This window comes from Nyctereutes procyonoides, unplaced genomic scaffold (assembly GCF_905146905.1).
Source record: "Nyctereutes procyonoides isolate TBG_1078 unplaced genomic scaffold, NYPRO_anot_genome, whole genome shotgun sequence".
NCBI lineage: Eukaryota > Metazoa > Chordata > Mammalia > Carnivora > Canidae > Nyctereutes > Nyctereutes procyonoides.
In genome coordinates this window covers 37,492,524-37,514,721 of record NW_026575044.1, presented here as the reverse complement: position 1 = coordinate 37,514,721, position 22,198 = coordinate 37,492,524, and the positions used below count along the sequence as shown (strand labels likewise).

The 22,198-nt window shown below is 38.3% G+C and overlaps 1 protein-coding gene across 1 annotated transcript in view; it reads left to right on the top strand.

Moving 5' to 3' along the window:
• LAMA3 (laminin subunit alpha 3) overlaps window positions 1-22,198 on the top strand; it is a 245,708-nt gene that overhangs the window by 106,361 nt on the left and 117,149 nt on the right. The window contains exons 14-23 of the mRNA XM_055324044.1: window positions 639-685; window positions 1,611-1,710; window positions 2,414-2,466; window positions 2,690-2,795; window positions 3,528-3,627; window positions 10,384-10,540; window positions 15,496-15,628; window positions 17,267-17,409; window positions 19,514-19,611; window positions 20,112-20,265. Coding sequence (XP_055180019.1) covers window positions 639-685; window positions 1,611-1,710; window positions 2,414-2,466; window positions 2,690-2,795; window positions 3,528-3,627; window positions 10,384-10,540; window positions 15,496-15,628; window positions 17,267-17,409; window positions 19,514-19,611; window positions 20,112-20,265 — 1,091 coding nt within the window. The remainder of the gene's footprint in view (window positions 1-638; window positions 686-1,610; window positions 1,711-2,413; window positions 2,467-2,689; window positions 2,796-3,527; window positions 3,628-10,383; window positions 10,541-15,495; window positions 15,629-17,266; window positions 17,410-19,513; window positions 19,612-20,111; window positions 20,266-22,198) is intronic.

The following is a 22,198-nucleotide window of genomic DNA, read 5'->3' as shown; positions in this document are numbered from 1 at the left end:
ATCATAGTATGAGGTCATTTAAATTATTGGGAAACCAGGCTTAGGGCAGGCTTACCCAAACCCTCTTCCTTTCTAGTAGTAATACTGCTGTGTAATAGTAATACTGAGACTTTGCAAGATCCCACTTTATTGAAGAGTGATTATATTGGGCTTGTAATACTGTATTGACTTAGGCAGGAAAACAAACTAATTAATTTTAGAAATAACTTTAGTACAGGTGGGGAACAAGAGGATTGTGATAATTAAAGATTTAAATCTTGATTGACTAAAAAGTGTACTTACACATCTGTTAACTTCTACTTAATGGGCAATTAAAAAGTCTGTTGGTACAATATTGCCCCCTTCTGGATAATCTTAAAGATGTTCCAAATTCTAGAATCTCCTCTCCCTAGTATCCATCAGTCAGAAATGAACTTTAAATAGTAGGCAGGGAATGGAGTTAAGTGGCAAAAAAAGTGATTCGGAGATTAAGGAGCATAATGGTTATCAGCGTGTGCCTTTTTCTGAATTACATGCGAAGTCCATCTATCAAGAAATACACACATAGATGCATTCTTTTTAAAAACAAATAAAACAAACCAAGAGACAGGCAGACATAAAAACACGAGGCGTTTAATATGTTTCTAAATCATGTACAGGTTCCAGAAGTGTCTGTGACCCAGCCGGTACCCTGGACTCCAGTTTGGTAAGTAGAAGCTTGCCAAAGGTTACAATTCTGACTGACGTATTTTGATCCATATTACAGACGAATGCACTTAGGAGCTTCCTGAAATTAAAAGTAATTAAAATAAGACCCGAATCCAAATTGCTAAAGAGGTCATTGCTCTTGGTCAAAGTGCATATGTGATACTGTGAATATTGTGGTGTTAGTTTTCTAAGTGCTTTAGAAATTATCTGTCTTAGCTTCAAGCCTGGAGATGGTGGACCTCCAGGCATTCGATGGACAGAGGAAGAGAGGTTCTGCATCCTTACAATGAGGCAGGGACCCCTGCGCATTACAAAAGTACTTTCAGATAAACATCATTCTCAACTGAACCTCAAAATGTTAAATATTCAGATATTTTTCCATTTATTATTTTTAAAAAATATTTTTTTATTTATTCATGAGAGACCACACACACACACACACACACACACACAGAGGCAGAGACACAGGCCCAGGGAGAAGCAGATTTCATGCAGGGAGCCCGACGTGGGACTCGATCCTGGGTGTCCAGAATCACGCCCTGGGCTGAAGGCGGCACTAAATGGCTGAGCCACCTGAGCTGCCCCTGATATTTTTCCATTTAAATGAGTAGTTTGTACTGTAATAGAATCAACAGATAATTGTTAAAAATAAAATGATTTTTCAATGTTTCTTTTTCTGTGTTTTCCAATTTTGTTTTAACCGCAAATATGGATTATGTGTAGAAAAAAATAAATGAAGAATAAAACAAAAGCCATGAGCAGTTTGCTGAAATCAACGCAGTACAGTTTTATTCCCTCTGGTTACACTTAATTTACTTTTCATGGTCAAAATATAATTCTCTGACAAGTTTTGTTCAGAACATATGTTTGAAAACATGTCTTAATTTTGAGATGTCAAGTGTTAGCTTGATTTTCTTTCAAAGGGATATTGCCAATGCAAGCCTCATGCTGAAAGTCCTTCTTGTAGCATCTGCAAACCGTTATATTGGAATCTGGCCAAAGAAAACCCCAATGGGTGTTCAGGTAAGGTTTTTATGCATAGTAACTTACTATATTGCAAATTCCTCTGAATTTTCTCTGTTTCAGTGACTAAACCCACAAAAGAGCTATTTATTTAATAAGTTCAATTTGTCTGGAATTTCGTGTAAATGTTTTGATGTTTTTCCCCCTACTTTTGGCAGAACTTCTGTCATTTTGAAAATCTCGGCAAGGGATTTATATCCTGTTTCCATATGTATTTTGTTGTTTGCAAAGGCAGCCACTTGATAAATGGTTTATATTGCCTTACTTTTTATAAACCCCTCTTTTGGGTTTGATTTTATTTTCATTTTATGCTTAGATTGAAGTCAAGATAAAAACTTAAAAACACCAAGCTAAAGTTGGCTAAGTGGAGCGGATGTGTCCTTAAAATAGAGTATGTTTTCATGTAAACATATCAGTAATGACCTTGACCTTGGAATCATTTAAAAATCCATGATACTGCAGCCTTTGTGTCAGAGTGGTCATAAACTAGCCATTACTTCTCGTAGGTAGATGGTATTGATCTGGTGTTTCTGCTGACCCCAGAAAGCAGTCCTATTTTAGGCTTCAGTGGAGCAAACTGGAATTCTGCTGAAGCGTGCCTGAAAGTGACCACACATGTAGGATTGCTGCTGTGTCACGTTTCCAGAGCCAAAGGCTGTCCTTTGTGCAACCTTGGTCCAAGGACACTCTCTTTTCTTCACAGAATGCCAGTGCCACGTGGCGGGGACAGTGAGTGGAATCGGAGAGTGTGGGCAGGTAAGCGGGCCGATTGTTGGCAAACCAGTGAGATGTTAGAGCAGTTGATGTTGGGGTGTCTGTGGGAGGACATTAGTGCCTCTGTCATCATACAGGGCATGCTAATATCTCTCTGAATGTCTTCAGATCCTCGCCTCACGTTATACAATGAGTCAGTTTTAAATCTTGAAGATTAGCAAATTGTGTGATTTTACCAAATGTTGTCATCTGGCTTATTCTGCAGCGAGATGGTGACTGTCACTGCAAGTCCCATGTCAGTGGCGATTCCTGTGACACGTGTGAAGATGGATATTTTGCTTTGAAAAAGAGCAATTACTTTGGGTGTCAAGGTAAATACTTCCAGTGGGTCCTGCAGAAAGCCAGCTTTGATGGGCAGAGACTGTCCGGATCATCTTTCTTGAATTCCCTTGGCTTCCTGCAGTCTTTCTGATGGGATGGGATTTAAAAACCCTATCCAGGGAATTTGGCCAAATACTCAGTTGAGACTAGTAACAAATTGCAGTTGGGGTTGCTTCCACTTTTCTTCTACCAAAACATTGTTGGTTTAATTACAGAAAACATAATTGGGACGGAGGGGGAGTCATCTGTTAATTTCGTAAATAACATCAAGACTTAGTCATTTTGAAGGTATATTTTGTATGATTAAAGCAGCTCACACCATATTTTAGAGGTAATATTGTGTTAAATAATACACCTGCAGGCGTGTGGCCCCACAAGGCTACTGTTATATTCCTTCCACAGACTCTCATGAGCAGACGTTGTTTACAAGAGCACCGTGCTGCTCAATCATGTTTAGCTCTCTGGCTCCTAGCCCATTACACTGGACAGCAGTGTCGGAGCTGACCTCCAAGTGTACCTCCAGCTTACAAGTAGACTTTGGGGGTGCTCCTCCCACCTTCGTGTGGGAGGTCCCTACATATTTCGAACATCTGCTGGATATCAGATGTGGCAGGGGTAAGAAGCAGCCCTGGCCTTACCGACTTCTGCTTCTTGTAGAAGGAGGGGAAGCTTCAGCATAGAGATGCTCTGATGGGTCACTGCTGTTGTTTCCCAACCTTCAGGGTGTCAGTGTGACATTGGTGGAGCGGTCACTCCCATGTGCAGCGGGCCCTCTGGAGGATGCCATTGCCGAGAACATGTCGTGGGGAAGGCGTGCCAACGGTGAGTCTGCAGGGAGGTTTTCTCCCATACTGATGTCATGGGAGGCTCTCAGTCCCATCTGTGGGGACAGTTCTGGTGATGAGATAAGCTGTCCCCAGGAGAGAGCAGGAAAGAGGGCACATGAAGCCATACTGTCATTTGAAATCTGGACACTTGTCAGTGGGCCCAATTAAAGCAGGAGGTAAGGTTGCTCTAAAGACATCCATTTTGTAGGTTACAGAGCTGCCTCATGGAAAGTTCCCACAGGTGCAAAAAGCCAGGTGGACAAGACTAGAGCTGGATGCTTGAGGTGGGTTCCCATGGCTGAACCTTCATGTAAAAGACAGCATGGAGGGCCCAACAGATGGGCAGGTGCCTGGGCTAAGAAGAGTCAGTGCCAACTCCTCCCTTGGGACCCCTACAGAAGGCGAGGGGAGGCCAGCTGTGTTACCCTGGGTGCGTCTGGAAGGAATGGGAAGAAAACTCTAGAAACGAGATGAAGTCCCTCATCTCATGCAGGAGCTAATTCAAATGAACTAGAGGAGCAAGGGAGTAAGTGGAGACTGAGCTCCCCGGGGGTGGGGGTGGGGTGGTGGTGGTGGGGGCTGTCACAAGTATGGCAGCGTACTGTCTCTGTGTCCTGTCATATTTAACAATTTATAGATTTAAAATTTTTTTAAAAACTTCAGTATAATTAACATACAATGATGTATGAGTTTCAGGTATAAAATATAGTGATTCAAAAATTTTATACATTACTCTGCTCATCATGTTAAGCATGCTCTTAATCTGCCTCATCTATTTTACCCAACCTCCCACTCATCTCCCTTCCAGTAACAACCATTTTGTTCTCTATAGCTAAGAGGCTGTTTTTTTACTTGTCTCTTTTTTCTTTATTTGTTTTGATTCTTAAATTCTACATATATGTAAGATCATATGGTATTTGTCTTTTTCTGACTGATTCATTTCACTTAGTGTTACATCTTCTAGCTCCAACCGTGTTGTTGCAAATGGCAAGATTTTCATTCCTTTTTCCACTATGTATATATTTCTATATATATTCCACTACATATATATGTAGTTAATATTATTTTATAATATTATTTATATATATTTATAATATTATTTTATGTATATATACCATGTCTTCTTTGTCCATTCATTTATTGAGGGAGGGACACTGAGTTGCTTCCATTATTTGGCTATTATAAGTAAAGCTGCTATAAACATAGGGGTGCATGTGTCTTTTCAAGTTAGTGTTTCCTATTTTGGGGGTAAATAGCAGGAAGTGAAATTACTGGATTATATGGTAATTCTATTTTTAAATTTTCGAGGAACTGTTTTCCACAGTGGCTGCTCCAGTTGCATTCCCACCAGCTGTGCATGAGGGTTCCTTTTTCTCTACATCCTGCCCAACACCTGTTGTTTCTAGTGGTTTTGATTTTAGTCATTCTGATGGGTGTGAGTTTCATTGTGGTTTTGATTTGCATTTTCCTGATGATGAGTGATGTGGAGCATCTTTTCATGTGTCTACTGGCCATTTACACGTCTTCTTTGAGAAATGTCTCTTCATGTCTCCTTCCTTTTCCAAATTGGATTATGTGATTTTTTGGTGTTGAGTTGTAAAATTATTTATAAATTTTGGATACTATCCGTTTATCAGATATATCATTTTCAAATTCCATTCTGTAGGTTGTATTTTAGTTTTGTTGATTACTTCCTCTGCTGTGCAGAGCTTTATATTTTTATGTAGTCACAGTAGTTTATTTTTGTTTTTGCTTCCCTTGCCTTAGGAGACATATCTAGACAAATTGCTATGGCCGATGTTAGAGAAATTACTCTCTGCTCTCTTCAAGGATTTTTATGGTTTCAGGTCTCACATTTAGGTCCTTAATCCATTTTCAGTTTATTTTTGTATATGGTATAATAAAGTAATCCAGTTTCATTCTTTTACATGTAGCTATCCAGTTTTCCCAACACCATTTCTTAGAGACTGTTTATTTCCCATTGCATATTCTTTTCTCCTTAGTTGAAGATTAATTGACCATAAAATTACTGGTTTATTTCTGGGCTCTCTATTATGTTCTATTGACTTATGTGCATACTTTTGTGCAGGTACCATAGTGTTTTTGATTACTACAGCTTTGTAATATATATTGAAATCTGGGATTGTGATATCTCTAGTTACATTCTTTTTCGAGATTGCTTTAGCTATTTGGGGGTCTTTTGTGGTTCCATACACACTTAGGATGATTTGTTTTAGTTTTGTGAAAAATGCTGTTGGCATTTTGATAGGGATTGCATTAAGCGTGTAGATCGTTTTGGTAAAGAGGACATTTTAACAATCTATTTTAAAAAGATTTTATTTATTTATTCATGAGAGACACACAGAGAGAGGCAGAGACACAGGCAGAGGGAGGAGCAGGCTCCCCGCAGGGAGCCCATTGCAGGACTCCAATCCCAGAACCCTGGGATCATGCCCTGAGCCAAAGGCAGGCGCTCAACCTCACCCAGGCATCCAGACATTTTAACAGTATTTGTTTTTCCAACACATTGGCATGGAATGTCTTTCCATTTCTTTCTGTCCTCTTCAATTTCTTTCATCAATCTTTTATATTTTTTGGAACACTGGTCTTTATCTCTTTGGTTAAGATTATTCCTAGGTATTTTATTATTTTTGGTGTAATTTTAAATGAGACTTTCTTAATTTCTATTTCTGCTACTTCATTGTTAGTGTATAGAAATGCGATGCAATTTTACTGAATTCATTTATTAGTTTTGATAGTCTTCTGGTGGAATTTTTAGGGGAGTCTTTGTATAGTATCATGTCATCTACAAATAGTGAAAGTTTTACTTCTTCCTTACCAATTTGGATACCTTTTAGTCCCTTGTTTTGTATGATTCCTATGGCTAGAATTTCCATTGCTATGTTGAATAAAAGTAGTGAGAGTGGACAGACATCCTTATCTTGTTCCTTACCTTAAAGGGAAAGCGTTTTTCCCCATTGAGTATGACGTTTATTGTGAGTTTTTCTTATAATGCATTTATTATGTTGAGGTATGTTCCCTGTAAACTTACTTTGTTAAGAGTTTTTTTTTTATCATAAATGGATGTTGTACTTTGTCAAATGCTTTTTTTTTATTGAAATGATCATATGGTTTTTATCATATGTGATATATCACATTGATTGATTTGCATCCCAGGAGTAAATCCCACTTGATAGTGCTCAATGGCTATTTTAGTGTATTGTTGGATTCTGTTTGCTAATATTTTGTTGAGGATTTTTGCAACTATGTTCATCAGAGATATTGGCCTCCAGCTTTGTGTGTATATGTGTACACACTCGTGTGTATGTGTGTGTGCGTGTGTGTGTGTGTTTAGTTTCTTTACCTGGTTTTGGTATCAGGGTAATGCTGGCTTCATAGAATGAATTTGTAAGCTTTCCTTCCTCTTTCATTTTTTTGGAATAGTTTGAGAACAATAGATATTAACTCTTCTTTAAATGTTTGGAAGATTTAATCTGTGAATCCATCTGGTCCTGGTCTTGTTATTTTGATTACTGATTCAATTTCATTGCTGGTAATCAGTCTGTTCAAATTTTCTATTTCTTCCTGATTCCTTTTTAAGAGATTATATGTTTCTAGGAATTTATCCACTTCTTCTAGATGTCCGATTTGTGGGAATATAATTTTTCACAATATTCTCATATAATCCTTTGTATTTCAGTGTGGTTGTTTTTTTTCTCCTCATTTATTTCCAATTTTGTTTATTTGACTTCTCTCTCTCTCTCTCTCTCAATTCTTGTTAAAAGTTTATCAATTTTGTTGATCTTTTCAAAAAACCAGCTCTTGTTTTCATTGATCTGTTCTATTGTTTTTTTAGTTTCATTTATTTCTGCTCTGATCTTTATCATTTCCTTCCTTTTGCTGGGTTTGGGTTTTGTTTGTTCTTCTTTTTCTAGCTTCTGTAAGGGTAATGTTAGGTTGTTGATCTGAGATTTTTCTTGCTTCTTGGGGTAAGCCTGTGTTGCTATAAACTTCCCTCTTAAAACAGCTTTTGCTGGATCCCAAAGATTTTGGACCTTTGTGTTTTTATTTTCCTTTGTCCCTATGTAATACTTTATTTCTTCTTTGATTTCTTGATTGGCCCATTCATTGTTTAGTAGCATGTTATTTAACCTCCATATATTTGTGTTCTTTCCAGATTTTTTCTTGTGGTTGATCTCTAGTTTCAGTGTTGTGGTAAAAAAAGCCACCTGGGTGGCTCAGTAGTTGAGCATCTATCTGCCTTTGGCTCAGGGCATGATCCCAGGGCCCTGGGACTGAGTTCCACATGGGGTTCCCTGAAGGGAGCCTGCTTGTCCCTCTGCCTGTGTCTCTGCCTCTCAGTGTGTGTCTCTCATGAATAAATAAATAAAATCTTAAAAAATAAGAAAAGGAAAAAAAAAGAAAAGGTGCATAGTATGACTTCAATCTTCTTGAATTTGTTGAGGTTCATTTTGTGGCCTAATATGTGATCTGTTCTGGAGACTGTTCTGTGTGCACTTGAAAAGAATGAGTATTCTGCTGTTTTAGGGTGGAATGTTCTGAATATTATCTGTTAGATCAATATAGATTTTTTTGAAACCATGATCTATCCATAATTTTCTCTCGGTAGAGGTAAGAAAAAACTTATTTTTAATATTCTGGCTTTTAATCATATGCTGGAAACTGTGAAATGCAACTTCTAAATTGCAAGCATCTTCACTACTTCTGCATTATCAACAGATTAATAAAGAAATCTTTAGTGTAGTTAAATTGTCAGTATTTAGTTCTTATGGTGCTTCTCCCCTTTCCCTTGATGTTTTCAGCGTTTGAATTCTAACAGTCAGAGCAACCCAGCTGAGCTTTCTTCAGTCATTTCTAAATGGCAATCACTGCTGGGCCACATAATAAAGGGTATGTAAAGGAGGACACACCTGAGGGTGTGTTTCCCTGCAGACTAACGAGGCACCTGATGCACCAGAGGAATTTTGTAAATAGGTTCAGAAACATTTCCACCCAGGTTTTATCTCTTCTCACCTTCCTGTTGATAAAGTGAGCTTTCCCCCACTTAACCAGCAAAAGTTTTTTTCTTTCCAACTATGTAGGCAACTGGTTATTTTTCAGGTAGAAATAATACAACCAAATAGGAATTAAATTACCTACCCAGAGGCAAAAACATTGATTTTTTTTTTTTTTGTACATTATAGCCAATACATACATACAAAATTGTCTTTTGAGTCAGTGGTAAATTCTAGCTAGGATAAAAGGATAGAAAACTAGCATCAAAGATGCCATACCACCTTTTCTCTAGGTTTGGTCCTTTTGTATTAAATTCCTTCCAATGTTTGTTTATGATATTATTTGGGCATTCTTCATTTTTCTTACAAGCATTCACTTTCACCTTGTTTTCTAAATAATTTTTGTGATAATAGATGTAATGTATGTTCATTGTAAAGCTTTTATGTTTTCTTTACATCATATTGCAGACATTTTCCATTATCATTAGTCTTCAGAAATATTAATGGTTACATATTTCATAATTTTTAAATGATTTAATAATTGTATTTCAAAATTGTACACAAATTTAAACTATTTACGTTGTTTCTAGGTTTTCACTATTATAAACATTCCTGTATGTTAATTCTTTGTCACTATGTGTAAAATCATTCTTTAGAATATATTCCTGGAAGTAGAATTACTAGGTCAATTTTTAAGGACCTTTGTATATCACTTCCAGAGAAATTGTAAGCATTTGTAATTCTACTTGTGATATAGGACGATGACCTCTTATTTCCTTTGACTAAATGATCTTAATGGCTTTAAATCTACTGATATTAGTTTGTGACTAGATTGTCAAAATGTGCCATTTTGAAGAACTTCAAATTGTTTGAATATGAAATGTCACACAAGCATTGGAATATTTTTGATCCTTCTCTATGACTACCATGTTTGGACCCTTGAAAGGAATCCATTTATAGGCTTATAGCTTAAGAAAATACAAGGCATAAAAAAGTCATTTTAATGATTCAAAAATATATATAGGGAGAAAAATGTATCTCCCTATATATAAACTTAGCATATGAAATATGCTTGTAAACTTAGCATATGAAAATTTTTTTTAATTTTTATTTATTTATGATAGTCACACAGAGAGAGAGAGAGAGAGAGAGAGAGAGAGGCAGAGACATAGGCAGAGGGAGAAGCAGGCTCCATGCACCGGGAGCCCGACGTGGGATTCGATCCCGGGTCTCCAGGATCGCGCCCTGGGCCAAAGGCAGGCACCAAACCGCTGCGCCACCCAGGGATCCCTGAAATATTTTATATCACACTCACTGTTGCATAAATGGTACTTAGCAACAGTACCCGACACTTATATATGAATATTTGTGTAATGAGTGAATATAAATACATTAATGAGTGAATGAATTTATAGTAAATAAGCTAATTTGATTTTGCTAAGTTGTTGACAACAATTTAGAACATATTAAAGGAGGCTACTACTATGGGTTGTGCTAAGTGATTTTTCTCATTTTATTGCTTAGACTGATAGGTATTGGGTATATTTTATGTGAATGTTTACATGAATGAAAGCAATAATTTAAAGAAAAAGCAAAGGGGTGGCTCTTTCTTCTTATTTATTGTATTCTGTCAATTTGGTGGGAGTTCTTTAGCAGTAGCTATTGAGATTAAAGAATATTTGGACTATCAGTGAACATAACTTGCTGTATCCACGTTTACTTTTTATTTACAAAAGACCTGAAAACAACTACTATTTCCCGGATTTGCATCATATGAAGTATGAAATTGAAGATGGTACTACACCTAATGGAAGAGAACTTCGATTTGGATTTGATCCCTTGGAGTTTCCTGAGTTTAGCTGGAGAGGATATGCTCAAATGACCTCAGTACAAGTATGTAGCCAGCAAGAAGTTACTTCATGGTGGGGTAGGGCATATACTTACCCACAGCACTCTCAGTGAGTTCCTCCAAAAGGTAAACCATTCCCCACACTGACTCCAGGATTCTTTTTCTCCAGGCTGTGGATGGAGTGTGGGGCAGGATTGGATTTTAACTGATAAATATATGTATCAATATCACAGTTTATTGTTAATTTAATTTGGGCACCAAATCAGTTGAAGAAAGGGTTAAAGTGGTGTTGATCTCTAAAGCCTTCTTATAAGAAGTTGTTTCCCGGGCAGCCCAGGTGGCTCAGCAGTTTAGCACTGCCTTCAGCCCAGGGCATGATCCTGGAGATCTGGTATCAAGTCCCATGTTGGGCTCCCTGCATGGAGCCTGCTTCTCCCTCTGCCTGTGTCTCTGCCTCTCTCTCTCTCTCCTCATGACTCTCATGAATAAAATCTTAAAAAAAAAAAAAGTTGTTTCCCAAGTGAGATTAGTCTATATTTTAACATGAGACACTTTTCTTTAAAGACATTTGTAGAGAAAAAGAAATAAAGACATTTGTAGAGAATAAAAATTATTTGAATTAAATAATTCCGATAATGTGTGTGTTAATATTTGACCAGTGCTGTGGATTTTTTTTTTTTGCCTCTTTAAACTCTGAATTACTACATGAGTAGAAATTAAGATAAATGAGGAATTTTAGTGATATTTAATTTTTCTTTTCTGTGTTTCTCCTTTCCTTCATTCTTCTCTACCATATCCATCTCTCTTGGCTTTGTGTTGGAAGAGTTATGGAATTTACACATTTTCTCATTATTTTTAGAACTTATACAATATTTGTAACTAACAATTTCTGTATTTCTGTATAGTCATTGAGAAGTTTTGTTCTCAGGATTTCTCTTTGAGGTTGGTTTCTTCAAACTGTGTTTCTCAGTGGAGAAATTCAGCACAAGAAGTAAATTGATGACCATGGTAACCCAATATTTGTCCTTAGCAGATCCAGAACTAATACTTGTTATGTTTATGTAAGCCACTCCTTAGAGAAACAGGGACAGGGTCGCAGTTCTTTTGGAGCCATCATTGGTTCTAATATGGCTTCTTGCCTGATTGTCCCCATGAGGCTACTTTCTCAAACAGTACCTAGGATCCCCCCTTTTTTAGATTTATTTATTTATTTTAGAGAGAGAGACATAGAGAGCGCACGTGAGCCACAGGGTAGGGACAGGGGAAGAGGGAGAAAATCTCAAGCAGACTCTCCACTAAGTGCAGAGCCCAACATGGGACTATATCTCATGACCCTGAGATCATGACCTGAGCTGAAACCAAGAGTTGGATGCTTAACTGACTGAGCCACCCAGTCACCCCAACAGTACCTAGTATCTTAAGATCTCACTGCTTTCTCCTTCTCCCAAATATAAAATTCAGTTTCTTTAGCAACCTGACCTTCATTATTTAGAAAAAAACAGTGGCATCCATTAAGTCATAATAGGCTGTGAATGACAGTCTAGTTAAGGTGATATCTTCTCACAGGTGTTTACAGTTTGAAAGAATGACTAATTTGTGTTAGAAGAGTTATGGAATTTTTTTAAAAAAAGAAATGAATTTCTTTTTTTAAAAAAGATTTTATTTATTTATTTGACAGAGAGAGAGAGAGAGAATGAGTGGTAGGGAGGGGTGAAGGGAGAGGGAGAAGCAAGATTCTCCGCTGAGCAGGGAGCTCCGGAGCCTAAAGCGGGGCTCAATCCCAGGACTCCAGGATCATGACCTGAGCTGGAGGCAGACAGCTGACTGAGCCATCCAGGCATCCCACAAAGGAAATGAATTTCAAATGATGGAGTTTATCTAAATATTTTTCATCAGCAGAAGAACTTAGTAGTGTCCATCAAATCATTCCTAACTTTGTTCCTTATACATTTTTGCATTTTTATTTTTCAAAATGGAAACTAACACTTAGAGATGGGTTCTGTCAGGAAGCCCACATTCAGTGGCGTCTTTAAGGTTTTCTATATAGAGTATCATGTCATTTGCCAATAGTGAGAGTTTTACTTCTCTCTTATCAACGTGGATCCTTTTATTTCTTTCTGTTGTCTGATTGCTGAGGCTAGGACTTCTAGCCCTATGCTGAGTAAGTGGGGAGAGTGGACATCCTTGTCTTGGTCCTGACCTTAGCAGAAGAGCTCTCAGTTTTTCACCACTGAGTATGATGTTGTCTGTGGGTTTTTCATATAAGACTTTGATTATGTTGACTTATGTTCCTTCTAGATCTACTTTACAGAGGGTTTTTTTTAAAAAAAAAAAATCAAGAATGGTTGTTGTACTTTGTCAAATGCTTTCTCTGCATCTGTCGAAATGACCATATGGCTTTTATCCTTTCTCATACTGATGTGATGTATCACATTGAGTGTTTTGCAGATATTGAACCACCCTTGCATCCCAGGAATAAATCCCACTTGATTCATGCTGAGTGATTTTTCAAAATGTATTGTTGGATTCTGTTTGTTAATATCTTATTGAGGATTTTTGCATCAATGTTCATCAGAGATACTGGCCTGTAGTTCTTTTTTTTGTGGTGTTTTATCTGGTTTTGGTATCAAAGTGATACTATCATTAAATAGATTGAATTTGGAAGTTTTCCTTCCTCTTCTATTTTTTTGGAATAGTTTGAGAATGGGCATTAACTCTTCTTGAAATGTTTGGTAGGATTTGCCTGTGAAGCTGTCTGGTCCTAGACTTGTTTTTTGGGGAGTTTTTTGATTACCAATTCAGTTTAATTACTGGTAATTTCTTTATTCAAATTTTCTATTCTTGCTTTCATTTTGGTAGGTTATATGTTTCTAGAAATTTATCCATTTCATCTAAGCTGTCCAATTTGTTGGTATATAGGTTTTCATAATATTCTGTTATAGTTGTTTGTATTTCTGTGGTGTTTGTTGTTACTTCTATTTTATTAGTGATTTTGTTTATCTGGGTTTCCTCTCTCTCTCTCTCTCTTTTATTTTTTGGTGAGTCTAGCTAGAGGGGTAATCAATTTTGTTGATATTTTTAAAAAATAAGCTCCCGGTTTCATTGATCTGTTCTATTGTTTTTTTGGGTTTTGTTTATTTAGTTTCTGTATCATTTATTTCTGCTTTAATCTTTGTCATTTCCTTCCTTTTGCTAGGTTTGAGTTTTGTTTATTATTCTTTTTCTAGCTTATATAGGGGTAATGTTAGGTTGTTGATTTGAGATTTTTCTTCTTGGGGTAAGCCTGTGTTGCTATAAACTTCCCTCGTAGAACAGGACCTTTGTGTTTTCATTTTCCTTTGTCTCTATGTAGTATTTTATTTCTTCTTTGATTTCTTGACTGACCCATTCATTGTTTAGTAGTATGTTATTTAACCTCCATATATTTGTGTTCTTTCCAGATTTTTTCTTGTGGTTAATCTCTGGTTTCATAGTGTTGTGGTCAGAAAAGGTGCATAGTATGACTTCGACCTTTTTGAATTTGTTGAGACTTGCCCTAAAATATGATCTATTCTAGAGACAGTTCTGTGTGCAGTCAAAAAGAATGTGTATTCTGTTGTTTTAGGATGGAATGCTCTGAATATGTCTATTAAATCCGTCTCATTCAATGTGTCATTCAAAACCACAGTTTCCTTGTTGATTTTCTGTTTGGATGATCTGTCCATCAGTGTAAGTGGGATGTTAAAGTCCCCTATTATTGTGTTACTCTTGATTATTTCCTTTGCTTGTAAATAACTGTTTTTATTTATTTGGGTGCTCACATGTTGGGTGTATAAGTATTTACAATTGTTGCATCCTCTTGTTGGATCGTCCTCTTTATTATTGGAATGGAATATTATTCAGCCATAAAAAGAATGAAATCTTGCCATTTGTAACAATGTGGATCGATCTAGAGAGTATAACACTAAGCAAAATAAGTCAGTCAGAGAAAGACAAATACCATATGATTTCACTTATGTGTAGAATTAAGAAATGAAACAAACAAGCAAAGGAATAAAAGGAGAGAGAGAGACAAACCAAGAAACAAATTCTTAACTATAGAGAACAAACTGGTGGTTACCAGAGGGGAAGTGGGTGAGGGGATGACTTAAATAGGTGAGTAGGTTTAAAGAGTACACTGATCGTGGGGGTGCCTCGGTGCTTCAGTTGATTAAGCATCTGCCTTCAACTCAGGTCATGATCCCAGGATCCTAGGATTGAGCCCCACATTGGGCTCCCTGCCCAGCAGGGAGCCAGCTTCTCCTTCTCCCTCTGCCTCTCCCCTCTACTTGTGCACTCTCTCTCTCTCTCAAATAAATAAATAAAATATTTTTTTTTTAGAGTACACTCATCATGCTGCAAAATAAAATAATTTTTTTAAAGCCCACATTCTTATGGATAGAAATTGAGATCAATTGCATGTGACTTAGGCATATTTTAGTTACATCCAGATTTTATCACTAATGTATTTGGGGTATTTTAACCTTTGTTTAGCCAACATAGCATTCTGTGACCATTTAGAATTTTAGAAATATGACCTGTGGTCTCAATACAGGAGTGATGGTGTTAAATAATGCTATCCTTTCCTTCTCTTCTGCCTTTTTGTTCTCCCAGCCCATGGTGGTTGCCCCTGTCACTATGGCTTTCCTTAAACTAGTCCAGCTAATATTCACTCTGTCTGCCTGATTCCAGAAGGGTCCAAAGAGGATCTCAGTTGCTGAGGGATCAGGTTTTCACTGTAACTTTAATTGTAAGTGTTCTTGATTTATTGTTAGGCCTGCCTATTTCCATCTGCCACAGAGTTAATTATTTGGTGCTTGCTGAGTGTGAGTGAGTGTGAGGGAGAGAGAAAGTGAGTGTGTGTACACATGAGTAGTAGTACCCACTAGTGAAAGTTAAATGGAGTATAATCACTGTTTGGCCAGCATTTCTTTTAGCCAGTTGTCTGTTCTATACTGTCTGGCTTTTTGGTATTTTTCAGAATGAAGTGAGGATCATGTTGAATGTGGGGAAGTCAAGTCTCTCCTTGTTTCATGTTATTCTGAAATATATTAACCCTGGAACTGAAGCAGTATCTGGTCGCGTGACTCTTTATCCATCCTGGGCTGAGGCAGGTAGGCAAATTTTCTAGCCTCTGTTGGATTAAGAAATGATTACTTCGTGGAACATTTTCTCCAATTTTCACACAAAGTTACCTCCAGAGAAAAGATAAAGTCTGATGTAGTCTGATAAGGGTGGGAGCTTGGCCTACTGCCCTGAATTTTCCCAGTTTTTCAGGCAAACCAAATAGTCCAAGGAGAGATGAGTCAGGAGAGGAATTTTTAAGGTGAATGTTGTAAAGCACAAAGCCCAAGAGAGGTACAAAGAGGAACATGCAAACCTCATTGAGGAGTGAGGAATTCCCAAGGGCAGAGGGAAGCATAGTCAGAGGGCAGATCTCAGTGCTCTCAGAGCTAAGGTCTGGAGGTCTGTTCTGCAAGAATTAGAGCTTCTACCATTCCTGGCAACAGATCCCAAGAAGCACTAGGAATTTCACATGGACACAAAATGGTGCCACTAGAAATCTACTATTTAAGATTGAAATACAAACATCTTTGTTCAACATCCATGGCAAAGTCATTGGGGGCAGTGAGGGTGCTCTTGAGTTGTGGCAGCCAGATCATGAGGCTGGATGTTGATGAATGATATAAAAAACTAGGAAACTTGCTTTATCACATATAAAGTACTTTGGCACTGATTTCCTCACAAGATAAGTTTGTGAACTGATGAGAATTGAAGGGGAAACAGAGCCAACAGGTTTTAGTAAATTGCCCAAGTGCACAGCTGGTCTTTGCAGACAAGCTGGAGTCTTCTGACCCCAGGCTCTTTCTCGTAGACACCAATGTCTCCTTGATGGCAGTTTCATTAGTGGTTTGCTCTCCATGAACTCAAACTGGTGGAATGCACTGTGGTTTGTTTTCCTGTCCCCTGGGACACCTTTCCTAAGCCCTCATGCCTGAGTCAGGGGCCCTGGCTGTGTAACCTATAGTAACCTGTACCTCCTCCCAAATACGAGTGTCCATGTTGTGCCAAATTCTCCTTCTTTTTGGTCTGTAATCCCTCACCTTTCCAGTCCCACCATCAGGAAGCAAAGGTCATTCAGGCTGCGTGCACTGCCTTGTGCTCTGAACCTAGATCTAGTGGATGTTTGTAGAGAAAATGCAAGGATGTGGAGCAAATGTTCCTTCTGATGAAAAGGCTCAATTGTGCTCAGATACAGCAGTTTGGTTTGTTTCTGAACTTTCATAGAAGGTCTTCTATTTGTTTTGTGAAGAAGAAAAACTTTGCACCCTGAAAACAAACAGGAAACCAAAACTTTTTCTTATTTCAGAAAAAAATACATGTTCTTCAATAGAAATAAAAAGAATAATTTAAGGTCAAATGTAATGAATTGAGCATTGATTATGTGCAATGAACTTCTCTAAGCAGTTTACATTTATTAAAATACTTAGTCACTTAGCAAATTTAGAAAGTACTCACAATCCTGGGGTACATCATGTCTGCTAACATCAATAACTTTCTGGTCTGTTTTATACATATGTGATGCATCCATATAATTAAAAAAAGAAAATCAATAAATTTGATCAGTAAGTATGATGAGTAACCATCTTAAACCTTTTCAGAAGTAAATTGAATATTCAAAACCGATTATCCCAAATCCTAACAGTAATTGCTAGACAAATGCCTTAGGTAGTTCTTTTTATTTCTGACAGGTGCTGCTCAAAGCAAAGAAGTCATCTTCTTGCCGAGTAAGGTACCAGCCTTTGTCACCATCCCTGGAAATGGTTTGGCAGACCCATTTTCAATTGCACCAGGGACATGGATTGCTTGTATTAAATCAGAGGGAGTCCTCCTGGTAAGAGCCCTCCTGAGTGGAGAGTTATGTGGGATTCTTCCCCCCTTAGGATGGTCTCACCCACAGTGACCCACAGTGATCCACAGAGACCCTAAGATATTAAAATCACAGGCAATTCCCTTTCAGACACAAGAAACTATGGTGATATTTGCCCTCAGATGGCATTAGAGCCAACTCAAAATATCTTTAGATTCTTCAGCCAGCTGCTCTCAGACAAAATAACCAAACCAACTATAACTCATAATGACTCAAAGTTATCAGAATAAAAATGCAAAACCTTAATGTGCATATGTCCCCACCCTTCAAAAGCTTCTTTGGGATTTTTCATTATGAATCAGAAGGACATCTTAGAAAATCAGTCTCTCTGGGAATTGTGTGGAATGAATCAGAAGAAGCTACAGGAAGAGCAGATCCTAATATTGAAGTTGTTCATGGCAGAAAAGAAGGGGGAGCCAGTTCTTCTCTGACATTCCCTGCCTTCTACTTCAAATGTAGGCAATAGTCTCACCAGACAGATGGCCTTGGACAAAGAACTTTGCATCAAGGGAAAAGCTCTGTTCTTGCACATTAATAGAATAGCCAGAGAATCCATGGGTAATTAAGGAATGAAAACTGCTGAGATATTGGTATGTTATATATAAAAAAAAAGGTCTTCTGAAAATAAAGTCTTTGGCAAACGCGTGGTTTCAGGCAGTCAGAGTGGAAAACAGCAAGCTTTTCCTTCTGACACAATCTTTTTGATTGGGAAGATTAGCATATCTTAGGCAGTTCTTTAACTCCAAGCCTGCCTCAGTTATCTCTTCCCTGTAATAGGGATGGTGTTTATCCATATCTGTCCTTTCCAAATCTGGAATCTTAGGATAGTGTGAAGGTTTATGCTATTCATTCAGTCCCTATTTTTCTTGCATCTTCTTGGTAGAAAGCTTTGTTGTTTTATAGAAGTTTTAGAATTTTTCGTGGATGTTAGAAATGAGGACAAGGAAAATTTCATTGATGCCAACAATGGGTACAAAGTTGGATAAAGAAAGAAAATCATTATGTTACTCTATAGACATGGAAGATACTTGATGACATTTAGTCAGTGCAGTTGTGTAGTGACTCATATATATGCTTCCATGTTATGAGCTCGTTTTCTCTAGAGATATTTTATTGAATGCCTACTTATCAACCTTTACTCTCCTAGGATCTATAGGACCATAAAGCAATGAGGGGCTATGGTCCCAACCTGAGGAAACTCAATAAGAGAACAATAACCACTGTTAAACTAAAGCCCACTGGGACCCCCATGAGACCCCCATGGTAGACCACTGAGCCCCATCTGCTACTTTTCCTCTCCATGCATTTCTCTTTTTCTCCATCATGGACAAATTAAGGACCCTAAAGAGAAAAAAACCTTATGGCTGGTATATGAGTGTCTTCACAGTTGTGGCAGACATCCCTCCTCCTTCCCTCTGCACATAGGCGGTGATGCCAGCATTGCTCTGAAGCTGTCAAACCATCAGTGTCTCAGAAACCTGGAGACCTGCTCTTTCCTGAAGAGCTGTTTAGCTGAATTTACACTGTGGGCTTCATTTGGCACAGTCCATGGAACACATTCTTCCTCTCATCTCCTAAGACAGGCAGTCAGCCAGTTTCAGCCTGTGATTCACCAGGATCACAAAACATCGTTTATACCATGCCAGGCAAGCGTTGCTTTGGTGTGGGAGTAAAAAGCCATAATACATGATCCACAATTAAGCATTCTGATATGTGTTGATGAACGCATCCAGTATTTCAAGGGAACAGATCATCAGTTGGTAGTTTATTATCTTTGTTTATTTTTTAATTTATACACAGTCTAGAAGAGATGGTAAAATTTCCCCTGAGATTTGAATACAAAAGCGTTCACCCTGAGATGCTTATCTCTAATGCTTGAAGCACCTGCGACAGGTTGCTTTGTGTGTTTTGGTGAGTCAGGGGGTAGAATGAAGCAGCTTTTGTGGAGAATTTAATGTCTCGAGCTTCCCTTGGTCATTATTAACTTAACTGGCATGCTTAACTGTTTTATTACTAAAGAAAGTCCACCACCAGATGAGTAATTTTCCTTTTGGTCTTCATTTACTAGGACTACCTGGTGCTGCTTCCCAGAGACTACTATGAGGCATCCTCCCTGCAACTGCCAGTCACAGAGCCATGCGCTGACTCAGGACCTCCCCAGGAGAAGTTAGTATGGGGGCAGGGGTGCTTCTCGAGGTCCTCTAAATTAGGAACTTTTGGTGGAAGGATTTGTGAGAGGCCTCAGCATCACTAGTGCAGCAAGATGCTTTGGATAATTATTTAATTGTGGTTTTTCTCTGAGGCAGTCGACTGTCTTATATACGAGAGTCACAAAGCACTTTGCACACGGTAGCTGGCACGGAGAGTGACACCCACCCTCTAGCACATAGAAAGAAATATGGATGTTTGACTAAGTAACAGCTTCAGGGTCATGCATCTGCTGAAGGGAAGGGCTTAAGATAGAATCCGGGTTGATGGAACTTTCCTTTTTTTTATTCTTCATGCAAATGAAAATTTACCACCTGATTCCTACAGGAGGCAATTGGTAGGAGAATTTGTTGAAGGAATGATGAATGAACGGGATGGAAGGAATCCTTTGGGGATGCACTCTGATGTTGTGTTTTGTTCTGAGTTGTAACTGCTGTATTTTGTTGTTGTTGTTGAAGTTGCTTGCTTTACCAGCATTTGCCAGTGACCCGATTCCCCTGTGCCCTGGCTTGTGAGGCCAGACACTTCCTGCTTGATGGGGAGCCAAGACCCTTGGCATTGAGGCAGCCCACCCCCGCACACCCAGTCATGGCGGACCTCAGTGGGAGAGAGGTGGGGCAGCCTTTTTTTTACTGTCAAAGCTATTGCTACCTCTCCGTCTGTATCTGCTGAAAACTCTTAGCCACATTTGCTTCTCAAATTCAGGGAAACCTGGAAGAATTTCTCAGAGGTGTTAATTATAGGTATACTGAGTTCTCTGATCCAGGTTGTAGCTGGGCGGTACACCACATGGAGCATAGTAAGGTTAGTCTTTGAGCACTTTCGAGACAGGACAGGAACATGGACAATCACAGAATTCTCTCCTTTGCATTCCTGAGACTTATAAGGCTGCATCCTGCTCTACCTGATTCGGGGCAAGGTCTTTCTAAAAGGCCTCCAGAAAACCACACAGCTTACCCTAAAAGGATGCAATGCTGACTGTTCAGCCCCTCAGGCTAAGCAGTTTGTAAAGGCTGATTTCTTTGAGCTCAGAATCTGGAACTGCTACATCCCAAGGCACCTCGCTTATGACTTAGAGGACAGGTTTCTACAGGTTCGGGCATTGCTTTTCTTCCCTGAGTTTTTTAAGCCTTAAAACAATGTAAGACTCTACTGATTCAAGAGTTGGGTTAGAAGTACTGTATATCAAGACTAAGAACACACAATGCAACACCTTGAAATAAAGACACTGAAAAAAACTTTCCTTCACAACATTTCCATTCCTGACTTTTTACAGCATTCTCTGTGTTGTACCTTTGAGGAAAATGTTCATGATTAAATGTGCAGACTGATGACATGTATGGGATTAAGGAATATTTCCTGGATATATAGATGTGTACATTTTTGTGACTATATTGCTAACATTTCCAGGGCAGCTGTTATAGGATTTTAAGGATATTTCTTTAGTCTTCATTTCATTTTATTTTAAATGTAGAGGGGTTTTTTTTGCAAAAAGAAATATGTATACTTGTTATAACAAGTAAAGCAATATGCATATGCATAAAGAAAAACTAATGATCTCATTTCCACTCCGTTCTAACAGTCTGCTGTATCCCTCCCTCTCCATGCTGTGTATACACACACACACACACATGCATGTACATACATAAATATGCACACATACACAGCTGTGTGTGTGTGTGTGTGTGTGTGTTCCCCAGACAGCAGAGAACATTTCCTGTTGAGAAGGGCCAACCTCCAGGAAATGATGCTGATGACTCATCAGGAAGTATCCTTGCCCCCAGTTTAGCCCAGAGCCACAGCACTGAAGTGTTGGGCAGGGTCATATTTGCACAATGCATAAAACTAAGCCCTGGGCAGTCCAGTTTTACTTAACAGTCTGTTTTACTATTTTATTTAAATGCTTCCAGACTTGTGTTGTCCAATGCAGTAGTGACCAGCCCATGTGACTATATAAATTTAAATTAATTTTAAATAAAGCTAACTAGAGCTAAACAGCCTGTTCCTCAATTGCACTAGCCACATTTCAAGTGCTCAGTAACCACATATGTCTAGTGGCCACCTTATTGGAAAACACAGATTATAGGATATTTTTGCTACTTCAGAAAGTTCTATTGGACAGTGCTGTAATAGATCATTGTGCTAAAATTCAAAGATTAATGGCTTTAGAAGAGGTCTGAGAAATCATTTGATTTTTCTTTCTGTGAAAGAGTCCTTTTAAAATTATCCTTATAAAACATTTATTTAGCCTCTGTTGAATACTTAAATTGATGGAGGAGTAATTTTCTCCTAGAGGTAAGCTAACTTTTGTTATCATTAGCCACCTGGAGCAATGCAGAGTAACCCCTCCACTATTTTTTTTAAGACTCTATTTGAAAGAGAGAAAGAGATAGTGAGAAGGAGCATGAGCAGGGGGCAAGGAGAGAGAGAAGCAGGCTCCTCCCTGAACAGAGAGCCTGACACAGGTCTTTATCCCAGGACTCCAGGATCATGACCTGATTTGAAGGCAGATGCTTAACTGACTGAGCCACCTAGGCACCCTCCA